Here is a 22648-nt window from a genome sequence, read left to right as displayed (position 1 = left end):
GCAGAAATAAAGCAAGATAGTCCTCATGATGAATGATTGTGTTTCATAGCTATTTGCCCTTCTCAGTAGATCTCAACATCATGCAAAATCTAGGAAGCAAAAAAGTTAAGTCTTCTGCTGCTACTGCTGCTTCTNTATTGGTCTATCTTTTGTGTCCCAGGACAGATGTTGACAGGCCAACAATATGCACAGCCAGCAACACTATGGAAGGATCTTCACCGTAGGGCTGAGGACCTAGGTTCACCCTAGAGGCTCTGGCTCCTCCCCCACCCAGCTCAGGCCCACATTTGTTTCCACAGGGGCTTTCCGAGGAGTGTGCAAGAAAATCGACCACTTCCCTGAAGACGCTGACTATGAACAGGACACAGCAGAGTACCTCCTGCGTAAGTTTCCACTCCTGGGGTCTCCCTGGGGAGGGGGATGTGGGGAGGGCGACCCTGCAGTCACCCAGCTGCCCCTGAGGCTCCTCAATGCCTGCCCCTGGAAATGGATGCTCCAAAGGGGCTTCTGGGGACCTTTGCTACTAGACAGAGACATTCAAGTGATTCTGATATCTAAGTCTCTTTAATGTCAATGAACTAGAAATAGAAAGGGGAAAAGTAAGTGAGTCAAAACTGAAAGGTTCTTTTTAGTCTGCTTAGGAGAAAATGTAAGGAATTTTCTCCAACTAGAACACAAGTTTTCACCTTCCCGAGAGAGTTGAGTTGAGGTGCTAATGGGTGAGGTGCTAATGGGTGAGGTGCTAATGGGCACGGTCCTAAGGGGCAAGCCCTGGGAGAATAAATGCAAATCCAAGTTCACCTCTCTGCAGTTTCAATCCTATTGGGTCAGGGCCAGTATCTCGCTGGGGTTGTCCCAAGGTGGGTAACCTGGATCTGACATGGGACTGTCACGAAGGCAGCACATGGGAGGCAGCAGAGCATGGTAGCTTTAGTGCGAGGTTGCTGGGCTTTTACCCTTGTTTGACTCCCTACTGGCTGGATTAAACCTGGGTCAAACTGCTTAACCTTTCCATCTCTCAACCATCTTTATCTAGCCAGACATGGAGATGATAATGTCATCTATGTGACAGGCTCAAGAAATTTAAATAAGCCCTTGCACATCACCCTCAGCGCAGGGCTCCATACGGAATCATAAGGCCATGTGGGCTAGCTCTTTTCTGTGGCACAAGACAAGCAATAGCAAAGCCCAGCTGCAAATAGGGGCCTGACATTGACCTAGGCACAGAGAGACCTGGGGGCTTAACATAATCTAAATGTAACTTCTTCAACAAAAATGTGTGTCAAGTTCATGCAAAGGGAATTTCAAAGGCATTGACTAAATTTACTGTTAGGGAATGTTAAATGTAAGGGTTTTTTAAATGACTATTATAAATAAAAACTTCAAGGGGCGCCTGGGTNATTTAAAATAAATAAATAAATAAATAAGTAAATAAATAAATAAATTAAAACTTCAAGAGGGGCACCTGGCTGGCTCAGTTGGCTAAGTGTCCGACTTCAGCTCAGGGCATGATCTCAAGATTTGGGAGTTCGACCCCTGAGTAGGGCTCTCTGCTGTCAGCACAGAGCCTGCTTCAGATTCTCTGCCTCCCTCTCTCTCTGCCCCTCCCCCGATTGCTCACTCTCTCTCTCTTTCTCTCTCTTTCTCAAAAATAAACTTTAAAAATTAAATAATAAAAACTTCAATAAGTTGTCCTATTCAGATTATGTTTGCAACTTCTAGCTCAAGAATGGTGTTTAAATTACAACCATTTTTAGCCCTGCTCACACCCGTTAGTCTGCAGATGGACTGTAAGTCTGCGTATGAGCCTCGAACCACATCACAGTGTAAGTGGTAGTGGGGTCGATTAAGNTAAAACATTAAAAAAAAAAGAAAATTTTAAAACGTAAACATAACCATTTCTTTTTCTGCAGTAGGATTTATCCAAATGCCTACTAGAATTTGTACCAGCAGCAGAAACATTTGGCATGGGAAATACAGGCCACATTTAGAGGTGTAGCTTTGTACATGGACCTGCTCAGAAGAATGGCTTAACACCGTCCCCAGTGAGATTTTACTGCATACCCATGGGTTTTCATTCTTTTTTTTTTTTCCTGCTTAATGAAACATAGTGATGTTTGCCCTGCTGGAGGTGAAATACAGCTATAGCTTCTATTTCACAACTTGCAAAACTGATTTAAGTTCTTCCCAGAGGTAGATTGCTTTTCCAACAGAATATTTTGCTCCCTGTAAGAATGTGGGCATCCTCATCCCAATCCCACGGTCCACCCACGCTTCACCATGAGCCACAGAACCAGACTAAGGTTACGGAGAGGCTTTTATGAGCACACGAATGTCCCGCTGTCCCAGCACACAGAGCCAGGGTCCTGTTGCTGCGGGGGTCTCTGACCTTCACCTACCCCTAGATAGTTTGGGGAGGAGGAACAGTAGAGGAAAGAAGTAACGGGGGAATAAAACCTTTTTGTTCTGAAGCCACCACGTGTCCCCTGGGCTAAAATGAAAGTGGAGTGGATGAGATGGACTTGGTGACCATGGCCGCTGTCCAGAGGCAGAAACACCTGCAACCCTGTATCTCATTTGTGGGGTAAAGTGTGAGTCTGGCCACCAGCTGGTTGCCACGTGGTTACTGGCAGCCACCTTTCAAAGCTGCATTTTTATAGCCAACGCAATTCAATGGCTTCAAACATTCCAGTTGTTTCCTTTGTGCATAATCACAACTTAATCATACTTTTAATTTTTTTTTAATTTAAACAACTCTTTTAATCAATTAAACGTATCATGTTAAATATTCGAGCAATTCCTGCCCAGACACAATGCAAATGAAGGCCTTAAAGGTTTGTTCACAAGTTTCACTTGAAACCTTTGGAGGCAGATCAACTCCTGATACTTGTGGGGTCTCAGGCTGAGGGTCCAAATGGGAGCCCATAAGTCATACGTGTCAATACGTGTCAATGAGCTGTACCTGCACCCGGGCTCATGTGCCCACCAGGACTCCAGAGACCCCTCCCCAGGAATTCCCTCGAGCTGGGGGCTGAAGGAAGCAGAGGTTCAGCCTCTCCCAGAACCTCACCATGGAAGCAAAGTGTTGGGAGGGACTTTGTTATGGGGCCCAGGTCTGCCCAGACCCCGGTGCTGAATATTGGGACAGCTGTCTTTAAGCAAAAGCAAGCACTCTTTCATTCTCTTCTCATTACGAGAACCTCACCTCCATGTGCCCTCACACCCTCACCGCACTTCTACTCCAGTTCCCCTCCCAGGCAACCCTGTTGCTAAATTGGCTACCAAACTTTCAGAAAACTTTTCCATGAGATTAAGTTGTAGAAAGAGCTTGGCCGTCGACACGTAAGCACCTCCGTGCAGCAGCAAATAGAATCAGCAGGAGTTGGGTCACCATGAATAAGGGGCTTAAAAGCCTTGAACCTTCAACTTTGAACTTTTCAAGGGCAAAAATAAACGCACACCTTTCCTGCTGTGACTGCCCCCACCCCCCACCCTCAACTGCTGCACCTGCACACACCCCAGGCATTTTGGATGCCACCCTGGGCTCAGCGGCAGAGCACCAGACATGGGCACGGTTCTCAGCTCCTCTGTCTTCACTGCGCACTGCCAATACTGGTGGCTTCATCCTAGGATCACATCCTGGGGCATCTGCGTGGCTCAGTCGGTTAGCATCCGACTCTTGGTTTCTCAGATCATGATCTTGGGGTTTGTGAGTTCAAGCTCCACATCTGGCCTCACACTGACAGCTTGGAGCCTGCTTGGAATTCTCTCTCTCTCCTTCTCTCTCTGCCCCTCCCCTGCTTGCTCACTCTCTAAATAAATAAATAAATAAATAAAACAAAAAAAGAAATATATCTTAAATCCCACAGCTTCTCACCCAGTCCCAACCATGGTCAGCTCAAGTCTGGCTTCCGCGGCCCTTGCACAAGAGCCGGCCCTTCCAAGAGCCCCTTGGTGTTCACTGCTCTCCGGTCACCATCTTGAAATCTTTTTTTTGTTTTGTTTTTTTTTAATGCTTTTTATGTATTCCTGAGAGAGAGACAGCATGAGCAGGGGAGGGTCAGAGAGAGAGGGAGATACAGGATCTGAAACAGGCTCCAGGCTCTGAGCTAGCTGTCAGCACAGAGCCTGATGCGGGACTCGAACCCACGAACCATGAGATCATGACCTGAGCCGAAGTCAGACGCTTAACCGACTGAGCCACCCAGGCGCCCCGCCATCCTGAAATTCTTAACAATTTTGGAACAAGAGGCCTCGCATTTTCATTTTGCACTGGGGCCTGCAAATGACATAGCCATGCCTGGACTGTCAACTCGACCAGCTTGTAAGCCCCATGAGGCCTGGGACCCTAGCTCTTTTGTGCACCAGTGAACATGGAACTTATTCAACTGGTATGTTCTGGTCTGGACACACCAGGAATTACCCTCATACTGGCTGGGTAAATATCGGAACCCCTGCCATAGGAACACTCCCCAAGAACCTTAGGGCGTCTCCATGATCCAGCAACTGAAGAGTTAACTCGGGGGCCTCTGGGAGCTGTGCCAGCCCCTCAGCCAGCCCCTACTTCGGAGGGCAGCACCTGCACCCTTGCGGTTGCCGCACATTTCCACTGGTGGTACCCCGGGACCCCGCACAGCGCCTGGCATTTAGTAGGAACACTGTAACACTGTTGAATGAATAAATAAACTCATTTGTTCATTCCGTGGCTAAGTGGGTACCAGTCCACGTACTATGTGATGGGAGCAGATTCTGCATTTTGGTGAGCGGCATGTGACCTGAAGGGGGGCCGTGGACGTGGGCCACAGAATCGCCAAGGTCCAGCGCATAGGGAGATCCCGGCTCCTCATTCAAAACACGGGTGCGAGAAAGCTTTTTCTTTCTTCCTGTTCTTTCTCTCTCTTGATCTGTCACGGTATCTTTTATTTGCTACTTAATGTCACACTACCCCGAGGGACATACAGACACTCTGAGGGGTGAATGCCTAGCTTCGCAGGTGCCTGGGACTTGTGCCGAACCCTGATCCTCCCTCTGCCCGTGCCCAGCCCCCACCAGGAACGAAGGGTGACAGTGATCACTGGTTGCGGCAGGAGAATGGACAGCTACGGTCCCATCCCAAGGAGAAGGGGGAGTGGGGAGATAGAGAGGTGACGAGTCAAGGCTCTAAGCCCCCGAGTGCATGCTCGGTGGGCCCGTCAGACTTGACTTCTAAAACACAATCCGGGGGCACCTGGGTGGCTCAGTCAGTTAAGTGTCCGACTTCGGCTCAGGTCATGCTTTGAGGGTTTGTGGGTTCGAGCCCCGCATCGGGCTCTGTGCTGACAGCTAGCTCAGAGCCTGGAGCCTGTTTCAGATTCTGTGCTTCCCTCTCTCTCTGACCCTCCCCTGCTCACGCTGACTCTCTCCCTCTCTCAGAAATAAATAAAACATTTAAAAATATATTTAAAAATTTTTTAAAAACACACACAATTCAAAGATAAAATGATTAAGAATTTCAGGATGGTGACTGAAATTAGCATCAAGTACAGAGCCCTGAGCACCTGTGCTGGTCTCACGCCCGTGTTAGATGCAGGTTCTGTCCTGAGCAGGTGCCAGTTACCCCCCACTCCCATCTCGGGGCACCCATGCCTGGGGTGGGTGGAGCCCGCGGCTGGCGGGACGCAGGTAGATCGCTGTCCCCTTCTCTCCGCAGGGGCCGTGAGGGCCTCCAGTGTCTTCCCCATCCTCAGTGTCACCCTGCTCTTCTTCGGCGGGCTCTGCGTGGCAGCCAGCGAGTTCCACCGAAGCAGACACAATGTCATCCTCAGCGCCGGCATCTTTTTCGTCTCTGCAGGTGAGCTTCTGGCCCCGGCCCTGGGATCCTCACAGACACCAAACCCACGCCAGGGCCGAGAGGACAGAGCAATGCTACTCAAGGGTTCCACCCAGGGAAAGAACAAGAAAATACTTCACTTGAGTGACGAATGAAGAGCCAGGGGCGCCTGGGTGGCTCAGTCAGTTGAGCGTCCAACTTTTGACTTCTGCTCTGGTCATTATCGCAGGGTCGTGGGATGGAGCCCGGCGTTAGGCTCTGCACTGAGCATGGAGTCTGCTTGAGAGTCTCTCTCTCCCTCCCTCTGCCTGTCTCCTATGCTCTCCCTTTCTCTCTGTCTCTCTCTGAAACAAAACAAACGAACAAAAAAAGAACGAAGAGCCAAAGACTCTACTTAGAACCAGAGATGCTGACGTGCTTGGGTGGCATCACAGAAAGGCAGGAGATCAGGGCGCCAGGATCAGCTCAGAGGGAGAGAGGGGCTGATTAGTGAGAGAGCCTACGTACAGTGACCCTTGAATGACATGGGTTTGAACTGCGCGGGTCCACTTAGAAACAGGTCTTTCAGTAAATGCATATAGTAGTGTAAATGTATTTTTTCTTCCCTATGATTTTCCTAATAACATTTTCTTTTCTCTCCCTTACTTTATTGTAAGAATACAATATAGAATTCATATAACAAACAAAATATGAGTTCATTGACTGCTATCGGTAAGGCTTCCCGTCAAAAGTAGGCAATTAGCGTTAAGTTTCGGGAAAATCAAAAGTTAAGCACAGATTTTTGACTGTGTGGAGCGTCAGCACCCCTAGCTCTCTTGCTGTTCAAGAACCAGCTGTCTATGTTTGCACACAGGGTGGGGGCCCATGTGGCGTATGTGACCTGTGACCTGAAGGACTGGTCCAGTGTGTTTTAACGAGGTCCACCTTCCGGTTCACTTGGGCACGTTCGCATATGTCTCTGGCCCTTTGAGCCATGTCACAGCTTTCCAAGGGCTCAAATCCTCACATCATTCAAAGCGTCTCTGGGAAGAAGGTAAAAAGCCAGCAGCTGCAGATGCTCTCCAGGAAGACCTTATAACCGATAGCTGGCCTGTCCAGAAGGTGGCAAGAAGGAGTCAGTTCACCAAAGGGTCCTATGCTTTGCCTTCTCTCTCTTCCCTCCACTTCCATCCCTCCTCCACCTGCCTCATCTTCCTCTCTTACCCCTGGGTTTCCACCCTCCTTCCATCTCTTCCCACCCCATCCCTCAATCAGTGCCCTCAGGATGAATACTTTACAGAAGCTTAGGACAGGTGGGGTGGGGGAGAAGGGGACTCGACTCCAGCAGTGGCCTTCGAACGCGGCCCAGTGATGGCAGACTATTTAGTAGGATGGGAGCAGTAGAGAACATAAAATGGTGGATAAGGGGGTGCTTTTCCTCTGGATGTCAATCCTGGCTCTACCTGGTGAACCTTGAGAAACTTCCCGACTCTCCACACCCTGGTTTCCTTGACTGTACAATAATTATATCCATGTCACAGTGTTGTTGGAAAGAGGCTGACCATATAAAGCACAATATTATTTTCTTTTCTTTTTAAAGTTTATTTTTTTTAGTCTTCTGTGCACCTAATGTGGGGCTTGAGCTCACAACTCTGAGATCGAGAGTCACGTGTTCTTCTGACTGAGCCATCCAAGTGCCCCCCAATATTATTTTCTAGTATTGGAAAAGCAGCAACAATATAGTTCCAAAGTCGAAAGCCCAGCACCCTACCCCTTCTAAGACCTGGCCCCCATTCCTTCCCCACTGTTCGCCCTGGGTAACAGGGATGGGGAAGTTATACTTCACCAACTCCAGCAGCAGACCAGAGAGATCCCTGCCGCCATCTTGCTACAGGGATGCGGTCAGCCCCAAGGTGGCCATGGCCCCTGACCGCACTCTGTGTGGACTGATAGTAGCAACCGGCAGACTCGGGAATTTGTGTGGCTTTGAGGCACTTTCTAGTCATCGGTGGCCCGTCCAGACCCCCTGGGCTCTGACTGACCCAGCGGATAATGCATTGTGCTGACATTCAGATTTCCCATACAGGAGAAGATCATTATTTTGTCCCCCAAGGGGATTGTCAGGGAAGAGTGTGTCACCAGCAACTTCTTTTTCACAAGGGGTATTGTGAGAGATGGCAGGTGGATCGGACACATGGGAACTGGGAAACATGAGGGGTAGCAGTGAAAGCCCTGAGGAGAAGCCAGAAGCTTGGGGTCTATTCCTAGACACCCCCCATCTCCCAAAAGAATATGAAATCCCTCCATTTTTCCACCTATAAAATGAAAGTGTCAGAAGATTTGGCACTCTCTAAGGCTCTTTTTTGCTCAGCTCTTCTAAGGATCTGCAATTTCAGGCAAACAGTCAACAACTTTTAATTGAGCACCTACTACAGGGCAGGCCCTGTGCATAATGCTGAGGAGGAGGGGCTCTGAAGCCAGGCTGCATGGTGCAGATCTACTACTTCCCAGCTGTGTAACTTTGTGCAAGTCCCTTAACCTCTCTGTGACTTAGTTTCCTTATCTAAAAAGTGGGGGTAATGATGCCCCTACTTCTTGAGGCTGTTAAGAGGCTGAAATTAGTTGGTATCTGTAAAATGCCTAAGATTGCACCTAGCACACAGTAACCACTTGCTACATAGTAGCTGCTGGTATATCCATTGCACCATTTAAATCTCCCGGCAACTCAATGTAGTTACTCATTCAGTAAACACCCTTGGCTATGGCCAAGCTATGGTCTAGGAGATGGAGTCCAAGCAATGAACAAAGCCAGCCTAGATTTGCCCTCAAGATGTGGACAGTCTAGTGGTTGGGAGAAAGTGATTGCCCACTTATGTCTTATTCTTCCTAAAACCTGTTACTGAAATCTAAATCCACTGTGGCCAAGAGACAGGCCTGGGTTCAAATCCCACCTCTACTATTTCCTAGCACTGTCAACGTGGGAAGTTATAGATCTTCTCTGTGCCTCAGTTTCATCATCTGTAAAAGAGGGTTAGGGGCACCTGGCTGGCTTAGTTGGAAGAACGTGCGACTCTTGATCTCAGGGTCATGAGTTCAAGCCCCATGCTGCATGCAGAGATTCTCAAAAAATAAATAAATAAACTTTAAAAGAGGATTAATTTTTTAAAAGTTTTTAAGTTTATTTATTTATTTATTTCTATTTTTTTGAGAGAGAGAGACAGACGGAGAATGAGCACAAGCAAGGGAGGGACAGAGAGAAGGAGAGACAGAATTTCACACAGCCTCTGTCGCAATCAGCTAAGAGCCTATTTCAAGGCTCGACCTCACAAATGATGAGATCATGACCCAAACTGAGACCAAGAGTCAGATGCTTAACCAACTGGCTCACCGAGGATCCCCAAAGGATACTTTCTTTTTTTTTAAAGCAGGTCTGTTGTAGTAACTGAGACGGTGCATGTTAAGACTTTGCATGGTGCCTGGCACATGGTAAGCGCCCTATAAATAAACGGCAAGCCACTTGGCTTCCTGCCTCCTTTAACCTGGTCTGACAGCCAAGTCTTTCTCTGAACTTCTCCCCCACCCCCTCCCCCAAAAAGGCTTCCTTTAGGGGCTTCCCAAACTTTGCCACCAAAATTTCCCTGCTGGCAGAGGAGAAAGAAAACATGGCCCTGGGGGCTCAGGGGGCATCACTGGAAGCCGCTTTCAGTGAGCTGAAATGTCTTTGAAGTCTGTCTCCCATTTACACTTAAAAATTCATGTGAATTCTGCTCTCTCCTCCTTATTATATCCATGTTCATTTTAATATAAAAGAATGTGTCCTCCCCACTAATCTTCAAGCCGAATTGACACTCCAGAAGGAGGAGGGGTTTTTCATCCTGTGGTTTCCTGCAGCCTGAGCGGGGCTGTCCGTGTCAGCCCCCACGTTTAGAAATAGCTCAGTGATTAGAACTCACTGCCTACCTGCCGGATGCCTGCGTAGGATCGTGCCTGCAAGGGGAGACCGGGCAGAAGCAGACCCCCCAGTCTGCCTTCCAGAAGCAAGTCCTAGATGGAGAATGGCCGGAGATCATACTCACATATTAACTCCCCCCAGTGCATGTACACCAGCAGGTCCGAACAGCACTGGAGCAGTGTCGTGGGCCCTGCTATGCCCCGTGTTAACTCTTAGCTAATGGGCTATTGGGGAGCCACAAGAAGAGTATAGGGCAGACAAGGACCAGAAAGGGGTCGCAGGAGGCCACCGGATATGGTTATTCAGCAGCCAAGCTAGGAACTGTAATGAGGGCCAGGCTCCACTTAGCTCCACACTAGACTTGGAGGCAAGGAGATGCCAGCCATTATACCAACTTCTCTGAGTCAATGTTGATAATAAGCCCTAGAAGGGACAAATAGAGACATTCAAACTCTGGAACAATAATGTGAGGAAGGTAGTCAGAGATCATCACAGCTCCTGGGTCCTCAGGTTCTGTTGTGTCTTCTTACCACCCCCTATAGAATCGGTTCATCTCTAAGTGACTGTTTCCAGTGCTAACCCAATGTCTGCAGGCCTTGTCTACTAAGGACAACGGCCTCACGCTTCCCAATTCCTCAACCAACAGCAAATCGAAAGCCTTATCTTCACCTGTGCGGATAAAAAGTCTTAGTAAGCTACTGTCCCTTCCCCCTTGGGTTCACTAGTTCCCCAAACTGCAGGTACAGACCCGTCTATGTCCACCGGACAGCTGCACTTAGACTCTCAATAAACACGTCCAAATCCGTGCCTTCCAGACCTTCCTCTTCTCTAAACCTGTTCTCTCTGCTGCCTCTCATTTGAGCTCAAGATGCCACCTCATCACCCAAGCTAATACCCGAGCAGGTCATTCTCGATTCCTTCTCTCACATGACATAGTCAGTAGCCTTTCATCTCCTGGCTCAGCCCTATTCAATGTCACCTTGTCTTCAAACCCCGGTGGTGCACCTGTTCTGCCTCTCTTTGCTCCTGAACCATTTTTAACATGAGTCTCTGGTAGAGCGCTCCCTGTATTTTGCTCTAATTGCATTTACATGTCAGTCTCTCCTACTCACGGTGAGGAACTCGGGAGGCGGGGGGGCGGGGGGGACCTGCATTTCCTTCATTTTGCCATCCTCATGACTTAGTGCCAAAGATCGGGTTTTGATGGAGTGAATGGCTTGTAGGGGAAAATACCTGCATTCCCAGCTCGCCGGCGCTCACTATAGGAATAGAGTGTATTCTGTAGCTGAACGCAGGCCACCTGGGACCGAGCAGCAGAATTCCTCATTTCCCTAGAGACAGACCATGTGAGACATGATCAGTGGTGGGATTTCCCGGCCATAAATCCATTCTCCTGTCTCCCTGTTACCTCCACGTTTTCTATAAATATTTCAAGTCTCAAAGTTACCACAGAGGTGTATAAGAGATGTGTTTTTCTTTTCCCTTCTTTTAGGGTTAAGCAACATCATCGGCATCATAGTTTATATATCAGCCAATGCCGGAGACCCCGGGCAACGTGACTCCAAAAAAAGCTACTCGTACGGCTGGTCCTTTTATTTCGGGGCCTTCTCTTTCATCATCGCAGAAATCGTGGGAGTAGTTGCCGTGCACATCTATATAGAAAAACATCAGCAGTTACGTGCCAAATCCCACTCGGAGCTCCTGAAGAAATCCACCTTTGCTCGCCTTCCGCCCTACAGGTATAGATTCCGGAGGCGTTCAAGTTCACGCTCCACGGAGCCCAGGTCCCGAGACCTGTCCCCCATCAGCAAAGGCTTCCACACCATCCCTTCCACTGACATCTCCATGTTCACCCTCTCCCGGGACCCCTCAAAGATCACCATGGGGACCCTTCTCAACTCCGACCGGGACCACGCTTTTCTACAGTTCCACAATTCCACGCCCAAAGAGTTCAAGGAGTCGCTGCATAATAATCCGGCCAACAGGCGCACCACGCCCGTCTGAACTGACCTCTGCCCTCTGGCCTCCGCCCCAGCACAGCCACGGGGGCAGCGTTCAGAGGTGGCTCTGAGGTTGCATGGCATGGTCCTCGTGATGGTATTATTTTTACAAAGAATGAAACCAAATGGACTCAACCCTCTCCCAAACTTGGCCCCTGGTCCTCCGGGTCCTAACCCCCTCCCCCAACTCCCAACCCTCCGCTCCAGACCTCCCCCACTTTTCAAGCCAATCCCATGATGTCATTTCTCTCTCTGTGTATCTGTGCCAGATGTTTTCCTCTCTTCCTTCTTTACTGGAAGGACCTCCACATTCTTCCCTCCTTGGAAGAGGACTTTACTCAAAGTCACGGGTGGTGGCTTGGGGGGGGTAGGGGGATCCCCGATTCCCCAGGCGCGTGCAGTTGTCCCCATTGCCCACTCACACAAATCCTCAGGACACCCACCGCCCAGGTGGCCCTGAGGGAGGCATTCACCTTTACGTGTTAGAAAAACATGACCAGAAATCAAAGATGTCAGAGCCCCGAAGCAGCTAATGTAATAAGCACTCATGTTATTAAAGGTTTTGCCTTGTTGTAACCAACCAAGCCGGGGCATTCTGTTTCTTCCGGCTACTTCTCGCACCAACTCACTGCCTGCCCTGGGACTGGCTCACCTCTGCGTAGGAAGCTGAATTTTGCTCATCACACGTTAACCACCAGAAAGTCTCCTGGCCACGCTGTCACCCCTTGAGGCCGGCAAGGTGCTCCCCACCCGTGTCAGAGTCACGGGTCCCTCACCTGAAGCTCTGGAGGCTAGCTGGGGGCAGGCAAGTGTTCAAACACCTGGCTCTGGTACCAGCAGCTCTAGGTCCTGGGGCAAGTCCACCTAACCTTGAAGCCTCAGTCCCCTCATCTGTAGAATGGAACATGATAGAGTGCTCTCCTCCACAGATTTGTGAGGCTCAAACAAAATGTCACGTATAAAATAATCAGCACATTGTAAATAATCAATATATAGATTTTTAATTTTGGGGTGCATTCTAAGCAGAGCGAGCATGACCTGAGTCAGCATGCATTGTTCTAACAAAACTCCACAGACAGAATGGCTTAAGCATCAGATATTTACTGCTCATCCTTCTGGAGGCCAGGAAGTCCAAGATCAGGGTGCCGGCAGATTTGGTTCTTGGTGAAGGTGGGGTGTCCCGACTGGGTGGAGGCCGGTGACGAGGGCCAGGCAAGGATTCACCCAAAGCAGAACAAAAGCGAGAAGAGTTTATTGAATACCCTGCAAAGGGAGCAGCGGGCAAGGCAGCAGAGTCCTTCCGGCACCAGGAGGTGGTGACGCCAAGTCACAGGGTGGAGTGTGGGAGGATGGGGAGGATGGAATTTTCCCTTTTGTTTTCTGGCATCTGAGGTTGGTTGTAAGCAGCCCCTTGGTCAGTGGCTTAGGGCCTGTGGCTAAGGAGCCTCGCCGTGTCCATCCACATGGTCTTCGTGGGTCCTTTTGTCTTGTTAAGTGTCTGTTGCTCAAGCCTGGAGCCTAAAAGCAGCCTGTATAGTGAGGGCTTTCCTTCTGGCTTGCAAATTGCCCTCCTGTGTCTTCCCAGGGCAGAGGAGGGCGGTGCTCTCTCTGTCTGTCTCTGTCTCTCTGTCTCTATCTCTCTCTCCTTCTTCTTCTTACGTAGCCACTAATCCCAACACAGGGCCCACCGTCATGGCCTCATCGAGCCCTAATTACCTCCCAAAGGCCACATCTGCAAATACCATCACGACAAGGGTTAGAGCTTCAACATAGGAATTTGGGGGCTAAGGGGGACACAGTTCAGTCCCCAGCAAGCACTACTTCAGGAAGACAAGCCAAATAGGAGCTGTTCTATATTGGCGGGGGAAGGGCAGGGGGGCTCTGAGGGCACTGGGGAAGGACATTTGAATATTTTGAACATTCCGTACCAAAAAGCATGAGAGGTGAATGTCCCCTCTGCCAACACCGACTTCCTGGAGTGCTTTCGGCACACGCCGGACACTCGCACTTCCTGAAAGCTGTCGCGCCTGGGGCTGTGATCGCTGCAGAGGGCACGGTGATGGCCCCAAGAGCTCACACTCACCTGATGCTGCCACATGCCAGGTGTGGTCTAGCACTGTACACCTACTTCATTATTTAATCCTCCCAGTAATACCCCCACTTTCCCCAAGGAGGAAACTGAAGCAAGAGAGGTTACATGACTTGCCCAGACTACATCCTCACCAGGGGACCGAAGCCCCAGGGAGTGAGGCGCTCACTCACACCCATGTGGTGAATTCGTAGAGTGAAGACTCCCAACAATTCATTTTGTTTGACACTTAAGAGTCATCACACGCAGGGGTGCCTGGGTGACCCAGTCTGTTGAGCATCCGACTTGGGCTCAGGTCATGGTCTCACAGTTCATGAGTTCAACCCCCACAGCAAGCTCCGTGCTGACAGCTCAGAGCCTGCTTCAGATTCTTTGTCTCCCTCTCTTTCTCTCTCTCTCTCAAAAAGAAATAAACATTAAAAAACTTTTTAAGGAGTCATCTCGTGCAAATTACACTCACATATATCAAATTATCTCATTGAATCCTTTTTTTAAAATATTTTTATTTATTTCTAGGAGAGAGAGAGAGAGACAGAGTGAGCAGGGGAGGGTCAGAGAGAGAAGGAGTCACAGACTGAAACAGGCTCCAGGCTCTGAGCTGGCAGTCAGCACAGAGCCCAACGTGGGGCTCAAACCCACGAACCACGAGATCATGACCTAAGCGAAAGTCGGACGCTTAACCGACTAAGCCACCCAGGCGCCCCTATCTCGTTGAATCCTTAAAGCAACACCATGTGTAGTAGGAATTACTATCCTATTTTGGCAAGTGAGGGAACAGAGAGGCTGGAAGGGTAAAAGTGTGTTAGGCACTAATGAGCAGAACGGACACTGATAGTCAACCTCTGCTCCTCATGTGAGTGACCTTCTCGTCTACCAGCGTCTCCCGAACCTGTCACCTGAGCAGGGCCCGAGTCAAGCTTTCCACATGCATGTACAACATCCACAATTACCTGTTGAACGTTTTTCTTGAAGTTGACTTGTTTTGCTTCAATAAATAGATTTGACAGTGAACTTTATGTCACTACTTTAAAAGGAAAACTGGAATTGTTTGCCATAAGGAAATGGCACCTGGGAAAATAGACACAATAAAAACAAAACCCTCACGTCGTACCCCAGCGGCTGCCTGTTCTAAGCTGACGGCTGCTACCTGATCTTTGGAAGAAGGATGTAACCAAAGTGCTAGAAAGATGTTAAAGATACTCTCTCGTCAGAGAAGATGCTTCCCTCGGCTTAATCAGAAAGATGAAAGGTGCACAGGGAAGGGGGTAGCTGTCTCACTATGGAATCGCTGCCCTCTAACACTGCGGATGTGAGCCAGGTCCCGTTGTCTCATTCCTGGCTCTGGGAAGAGAGGCTTCAGGCACCCTTGAAAAGGGAAGGAGCTGAGAGATGGAGCAAATGGGTGGCGACTCTTGTGAAGTGGAACAAGCCTTAGCCTGGAGCCCTGGGAACTAGGACTTTATCAAAAACAGGGCATCTGGGGAGATGGGGACAGAGAGAAAGCTCCCAGGGGCTTCACTAGCCGGATATCTGCTCTGGTGACCAAGTATGGAGTATAGGTACAAAGGCCAGAGAGCAGAAGAGAGAAGTAGGCACCCGACCCCTGGACCCCCTGCCTGCCTTTCCCACGTCTGGCACCATCTAGGTCTGCTCCCTACAAGTTTTTGGCCCATGCAGCCTCAGATACCTAGCTGGCTGGCATCAAATAAATATACATTACCACTCACAGTTTGCAGCCCGAATCCCGGGCAACCCCATGAGGAATATTTGTGGTCCCTGGCCCTTGATCTTGAGGTTGTGAGTTCAAGCCCCATGTTGGGTATAGAGCTTACTTAATAAATAATAATAATCTTTGGTCTGCAAGGAACACCCAATTCTAACTCACATAACTTGTCTTCCTTAGATCATCAAGACTGCCTTGTTCGCAAATAAACCCCAAAATTTCAGGAGCTTAACCCAACAAACCCAATTTCCTGCTCACACAAAGCCCGCTGTAGACTTCCTAGCTGAGCCACACTCCTGGGTGGCTCTGCTCCAGGCTGTAACTCAGGAAACCTAATTGCTTCATTTTACAGCTATGCCATCTTGTGGTTCCAGGGTCATCCTGATGTTATCTACCTGTGTAGATGAAGTGAAGGGGGCTCAGGGGCAGGGTGAGGAGGTGAAGAGTTGTGTACACCTACACTCAATCACCCAGACCCGAAGTAACCTACTCACGTCACGTTCCATTAGTGAGAACGAGTCACATGGTCCCATCTAGACCCCAGGGGTGGGGATGCTGAAAATGTCATCCACGTTTGGAGACAAACATGAGGTGGAAGAATGTCCTGTCCCCGTCGAGGTACTTCTAGCCAGACTGAGAAATCAAACCTCAGGAGACAGATTATCAGGAGAAAATCAAATTTAATAGTGTACAGACGTGGAGTCCACACAGACGTGGAAATTCCAAAGACAATCAGACAAAATTAAGGTATACATGTCATTCTGAACTGAGGAGAAAGGAGTGGTGTCTGGGACTTCAAAGGGAAGGCATGTGATTCGCAAGGGGATGAAAAAGAGTATGTGTTTGGTGAACAAATGTTTGCTGGGTCAGTGGGACGTAGAGAACGTTGACCAAACAGGCCTTCCCTGTCCACCATACCTTAGTTTCTATCATAATGTTTGGTTTTCTATGGTCATAGCTCTCTTCCTGGAGCAGTTTCTCTATCGAAATTCTTTTTAGGCAGTTGTGGGGGAGGTAAAGAGCTTTTCCTGAACCTTCTGGTTTCTGATTGCTTTTTAATTCAAAATAGTCTTCATCCCAAAGTGGCCCGTCTTGGGTGAGCTGCCGCCCTTGACCTTACACTTCCAGGTAATAACTAGACATCATATAAGGTATGCATGAATCTTTGGCAGGTGACTAGTCATCTCTGCCACACAACTTAGGTAAGAAACACACATCCCTTGTAAAAAGTAATCTCCAGATAAGGGGGCCCCATGGCTAGTTAATTCATCACCTTAAAGATAAATCCAAGGACCCAAAGTCTTGTCATCTTTCCACACTTCCATCCGGGGGCCAGTATCCATCATATCTAGGTACAACATCCCGCAGGAGGAGAGCTGACTCTTTCCTGTGTCTCGTGAGGAGGCAAGAGACCTTTCCTAGAAGCGTTCCATTAGACTTCCCCTTTCACTCTGGCCCAGATGGGGTCACACGAATGGGGTCACCTGTCTGTCTATGCCTAAACCCACCCCCAGTAAGGGGAATGCGATTACCATGAGGGACCAGGACCAGTGGGCCTCAGCCCTAGCTGCACAGTAGCATCATCTGGAGGAAATTTTTAAAAAAAATTTTTTTCAATGTTTTATTTATTTCTAGGAGAGAGAGAGAGAGACAGCGTGAGCCGGGGAGGGTCAGAGAGAGAGGGAGTCACAGACTCTGAAACAGGCTCCAGGCTCTGAGCTGGCAGTCAGCACAGAGCCCGACGTGGGGCTCGAACCCACGAACCGCGAGATCATGACCTGAGCGAAAGTCAGACGCTTAACCGACTAAGCCACCCGGGCACCCCTGGAGGAAATACTTTTAAAAATACAAATGTCTAGGCCCCACCGTAAAAACTCTTACTTGATTCATGTGAAGTGAGCCTGGCCTTCAGAAGTTATCAGTTGATAGTTTAAGGATGGAAATCCATTTACCTTCTTGTGTGCCTTGATCCATCAGGCGTTCCTAAAAACTGGGAACTTAAAACGATAAAGCCAATGGGGCAAAAGGTTAGCAGCGGTCGAATCTGGGTAGAGGGTATAGAGGCTCTTTGGGGAGCCTGGGTGGCTCAGTCAGTTGAGCATCCGACTCTTGATTTCGGCTCAGTCACGGTCTCACAGTTCGTGAATTCAAGACCCACAACGTGCTCTGAGCTGACAGTGCAGAGACTGCTTGGGATTCTGTGTCTCCCTCTCTCTCTGCCCCTCCCCTGCTTGTGCTGTCTGTCTGTCTCTCTGTCGCTCTCTCAAAATAAATAAATAAACTTTAAAAAAAGGAAACTCTTTATACCATTCTTGGAATTTTTCTCTATAGGCTTGACATTATCTCAAAATTAAAAGTTACCAAAAAGAGGGGGAAAGTCAGAACTTACACATAAAAGCCAGTCTCTTTAGCTTCTTCGGAAAATCAGAAAAGCTGGGAGAACTGGGTCTGTATTCCTGCAGAAAATGAAAAGCAGGCTCAAGTAGTACCGCCCAGGCCTCTGATGGAGTGCATCCGGGGCGAGGCCCTGGGCATCCGTGGTGTTGCCTAGAGCTCAGGTGAGGCTGAGAATCAGGCGTGGGAATCACTTCCTGAAGTCCTTTCCATTTGTATCTATTTTCTTCTCTCCTGTTCCATCCTTTTCCAACCGCTAAGTATAGCTTGGATTATTTTTTGCCAAACGCGGCACCTTGCACTTGCCCACACTGAAGCTCATCCTTGGCAATTCCTCTGCCCACTCACACAGCCTGGTGAGATCTTCCTGCAGCTTCTCACCAGTGGCTTGGCATTTCACTACCTGGCACCACTAAGTGTCACCAGGGAATGTGGGGCTCACACCCCTCACTCCTCCAGATCGGTTAGGCAAATGTCAAAGAACACTAGTCCCAGCATTGACACCCCACTGTTTTAGATTAATTAATTAACTATCTCATGACAACCCGACCGTGTCTCCGGTTGCAGTTGCGAGCAAAGGAAGCCAACTGTGGTTAACTTAAGCAACAGAGGAATTTCAAGAGGAAATTCAGGGCTTTGTTCCAGCTGTGCTGTTGACACTTGGGCTGGATAGCTTTTGGGGGGTTGGGGGGAGACTGTCATGTGCATAGGATGTTTAGCAGCCTCCCTGGCTTCTACCCACCAGATGCCAGTAGCACAAAGCCCCCTCCCTCCACCCGCCAAGTTGTAACAGCCAAAAGTGTCTCCAGACGTTGCCAAATGCCTGGGGTGGGGGGTGAGGAAGTAAAAGTCTCTCCTGAAAGGAAAGCTGAAGCATCAAGTTTTAGAAAACCTGGCAATCTGAGTCATGCTAGGGTTCTAGACAGCAAGGACCAATAGACGGTTGAATTTGAATCCCAGCTCCTAGCTGTGTGACTTTGGACGAGTTACTGAATCACCCTGTGCCTCAGTTTCCCCTTCTGCAGAACGAGATAATCGGGATAGGTTGGCTTACACAGTGGGAACAAACAGCCCCAGGGTATCAGTATCTTAAAACACATGCCATGAGCCCAATGCGGTCGGCCGCTCGTCGCCCACTCCAGGACGCCCACGCTCGGAGAGGCTCCACTGTCTGGATACTGCTGGTCAAAGTGACAGATGAAGAGGAAGAGAGGTGATAAGCTCTCTCTTAAATGTGCCTACCTGGAAGTGATACATGTAATGCCTGCTCATAATTCATTGCTCAAAACAAGGCACATGGCTCTACTGACTTTGAAGGGAACAGCGAAGTAAAAACCTACCATGTCCCTAGAGAAAGAAGAGGAAATACAGATCGATAAGCAGCACTAATGTTGAACACAGGTAATAAGAATACTAACTTTATAAATGTGCTGGGAAGGGAAAATAACGAACACATACAAGGCTCTTAGAACAGTGTGTGATATCTATTAACCACTCAATAAATATTGGCTTCTTGTTCCCTCATAATTCAGCAAGTTTGTTGATCACTGGAATAACCCAGTTATTCCATCAAACACTAGTCAGGTGTTGCTGTGGAGAAAGTGTGTAGTGTGATTAACATCTATGATCATTTGACTTTCAGTGAAAGGGCTTCTTTTCAAGAATCTGGGTGAGCCTGGTATAATCAGCTGAAGGGTCTTAAAAGCGGAACTGAGGCTTCCCTAAAGAAGAAACTCCACCTGTGCATAGCAGCATCAGTCCCTGCCCAAGAGTTTTCAGCCTGCCCTTCCTTCATGGTCTGCCCTCCAGATTTCACATTTGTCTGGCCTGCCCCACACTCATAATCAGCCAATTCCTTGCAATGAATGTCCTTATATCTTTAACCCTTAACATCCCCTTCCCTGCCTGCCTCGTCTCCCACTTCCTACTGCCTCATTATAAAACAAATAAATCCTAGGTTTTATTTCCCACTTCTGGGGTTTCTGACCCTTTGGGGCTGACTCCCAGTCTCCCTGATAGAGCTTCCTGGCTTGACTCACAAGTCTTCCACGTCCTCCTCACTCTTTCCCCTCCCCTGCTACTGTTCATCTCTACAAGTCTGCCAGCTCCTTCCGTTGCTGACTGTCCTGAGGGCTAACGGGCTTGGAAAAGCAGAAGTGTTGAGCTACATGACCTTGACCTCCTTGCACATGACGGTCTGCTCCTGCTGCCGCAGCCCCACGTTCCCCTCTTTAAAACAGACCCCGTTTGGGGCACCTGGGTGGCTCAGTCGGTTAAGCGTCTGACTTTGGCTCAGGTCATGATCTCATAGTTAGTGGGTTCAAGCCCCGCGTCGGGCTCTGTGCTGACAGCCAGCTCAGAGCCTGGAGCCTGCTTCAGATTCTGTGTCTCCCTCTCTCTCTGACCCTCCCCTGCTCACACTGTCTCTCTCACTCTCTCTCAGAAATAAATAAAACATTTAAAAAATTAAAACAGACCCTGTTCAAGGCCCTTCTCTGTGATTTTAGAGGCAAGTTGCACTCTATAGTTTACTCAGCTGGGGGAGGGGCTTAGGATATGCCGACTCAAAATATGCCCCCCCCAGCACACATAAGTATTTTGAGCTGAAGGCAATCAAGAAACAGCAAGTATAAGAAAATCTCTCTACCCTCCCCCTTTCTGCCTAAAGGCAGGGCATAAATTTCCCTTTGTGAAGCTGTCCCCCAAATGCCCACTGACACCACGAAAAGGAAAAGATTCTTATCACTGGAGGTGGCACCAACTTGAATCTGCATAAACAAGTCTTACTGAAATAACCTTCCACTGGCTTCCCCCATACATTTACCGTCTCACACTCTACTGCCGTTCGAAGCCCAAACCTCTTTCTTTTTTGTTGGTCACTTCACCATAAACTTATCACCCTTCGTGAGAAGGGCACATAAGCTCCCAGGCCTACCTGCTTTGAGTTATTCCTTTTCCATGAGATCTTGGCCTGCATGAAAAATATTAAAACTATTAGCATCTTCTCCTGGTAACCAATATTTCGTCAGTTTACAAGACCCAGGGACAGAACAGAAGGGGATAGAGGAAAAAGTTTTTCTCGCCCTCTACTCCCAAATGGGGACACAGTAGAATCCGCCTTCCTGGATGAGGGGATGAATAAACAAGGGGAATGCTTCTGTGGCACTTAACGCACCACCAGCTCAGAGCCAGTGCTTCAGGAATGGAAACATTTAGTACTACATAGTTGCCAATGCTAGTCCTGTCCATCCCCGGCCCCAGTATCCTCGCCCCTTCAGGTCTCAGGACAACTTAGAGTAGGCAGAAAGGCTGAGTCGCGGATTTTATTAAGCACAAGGAAACAAGCAATCCCTACTTCCTGAGATGGAAGGAGAATTCCTAAAGCTCCAATCTGCCTGTTTTCTTCAAACCCACCCTCTCCCATCAGGTAATGAGGCATTCGCATTCCCGCTCCCTAGCCCCCACCATCCAGTCTCCGGTACCGTGCGGTCCATGTGTTAGTATCACAGTTAATATCACACCAGAGGGGGACTCACAGGAAGGCCTGCGCTTCGCAGTGTCTCAGTTTACCTACCTCTTCCATATCAAGGGGGAAGAGGACAAGCATTATTGGCAAGAAAGATAGGGGAGTAGCAGAGGTCGAATATTCTAAAGCAATCAGTTGGGACCACAGAAGGAACAAAAGGAATGATATTATGCAAACGGAAGCCATTCCACCCTTGAGAAGATAATGTCCTCTCTGAACACAAAGGAAGATGGTGAAAGCGGTTCGGTTCATTCCAATTCTGTTTGAATAGTATGCTTCCTCCTGATTAATATTGGGCCCCGGTAGCATCAGTCCTGGGAATGTTAACACTTTCACATTCCTTGGTAATTATGTTAGCCTCAACTGTATTAGGTTTTAAATATTTCACATGATCGGGCGGGAGTCACTACAGTAATGAATCTTAGCGTTTGTCCGGAATAACCCAGAACAGGCTTGAGCCCACACCTCTGCCCTGTTTTGGCAGGCTTTCCCTGTGTAGCCTTTTGAGGTCTCCCGATTCGATCAGGAAGTCAGTCCTCAGGGAAGCAAGTAGCGTCTGATTTCAGCTGCCTTGGGAGGAAAGCAAACTAGAGCTGAGTTGGAAAGTGTCCCCCTCTGTCCTTATACCCCTCATCCGTGGGACCAGGACCCTTCCTTCTCTCCATGCTGGGAAACCAGGAGAAACTGAGATCAGAACTCATCCTTCCTCACTGGCCAGAGAGCCAAGGACAGCGGCCACCAGATGGGCAGCTTGGTGGCAGGGGGCTGGTTATTTGCTGGACCAGGAGACCAGATTTTAAGGAAGGACATCTGGGGACATAGGTAGGCTTCAGAGTGAGACAAAATTGGGAAGGACTTTAGAATGGGACAAAATCGGGAAAGACTTCAGAGTAGGAAACAATCGGGAAGGAGTGAGGGCGTTAAAAAAAAAAAAGCCACAGGGTCAAAGTGGGGTCACTTGCCCCCAGGACAGCAAAGCAGGACTAAATTGCAGGTTCATCCTCACTTCAGAATTTTGAGCCAATCAACCTGGGATTTTCTGATCAGCACCAGTGAGGTCATCTGTCACGTGGGCTCTCCGTCCTCCACGGGAAGATGAGGTAACCCACCTGCTCCCTGCCCTTCCCCCTAAGGGAAGGTGACCTTGCCCGGAACAATCCTTTCTTTTCTTTTGCT

General features: G+C 48.9%; 1 protein-coding gene and 1 non-coding gene across 2 annotated transcripts in view; one reads left to right on the top strand and one right to left on the bottom strand.

Moving 5' to 3' along the window:
• Positions 1-12320, top strand: part of CACNG3 (calcium voltage-gated channel auxiliary subunit gamma 3) — a 100193-nt gene extending 87873 nt beyond the window's left edge. Inside the window, exons 2-4 of the mRNA XM_077760295.1 lie at positions 300-383; positions 5690-5830; positions 11233-12320. Coding sequence (XP_077616421.1) covers positions 300-383; positions 5690-5830; positions 11233-11744 — 737 coding nt within the window. The 3' untranslated portion in view covers positions 11745-12320. The remainder of the gene's footprint in view (positions 1-299; positions 384-5689; positions 5831-11232) is intronic.
• A 4967-nt stretch (positions 12321-17287) lies between these two features.
• On the bottom strand, positions 17288-17372 carry TRNAE-UUC (transfer RNA glutamic acid (anticodon UUC)). The gene has a single exon. It is a non-coding gene; the product is annotated as a tRNA-Glu (tRNA).
• Between the last annotated feature and the right edge of the window lie 5276 nt (positions 17373-22648).

This window comes from Crocuta crocuta, unplaced genomic scaffold (assembly GCF_008692635.1).
Source record: "Crocuta crocuta isolate KB4526 unplaced genomic scaffold, BGI_CrCroc_1.0 scaffold73, whole genome shotgun sequence".
NCBI classification, from domain to species: domain Eukaryota; kingdom Metazoa; phylum Chordata; class Mammalia; order Carnivora; family Hyaenidae; genus Crocuta; species Crocuta crocuta.
The sequence above is the reverse complement of the archived record's forward strand: the minus strand, read 5'-3'. Positions and strand labels throughout refer to the sequence as shown.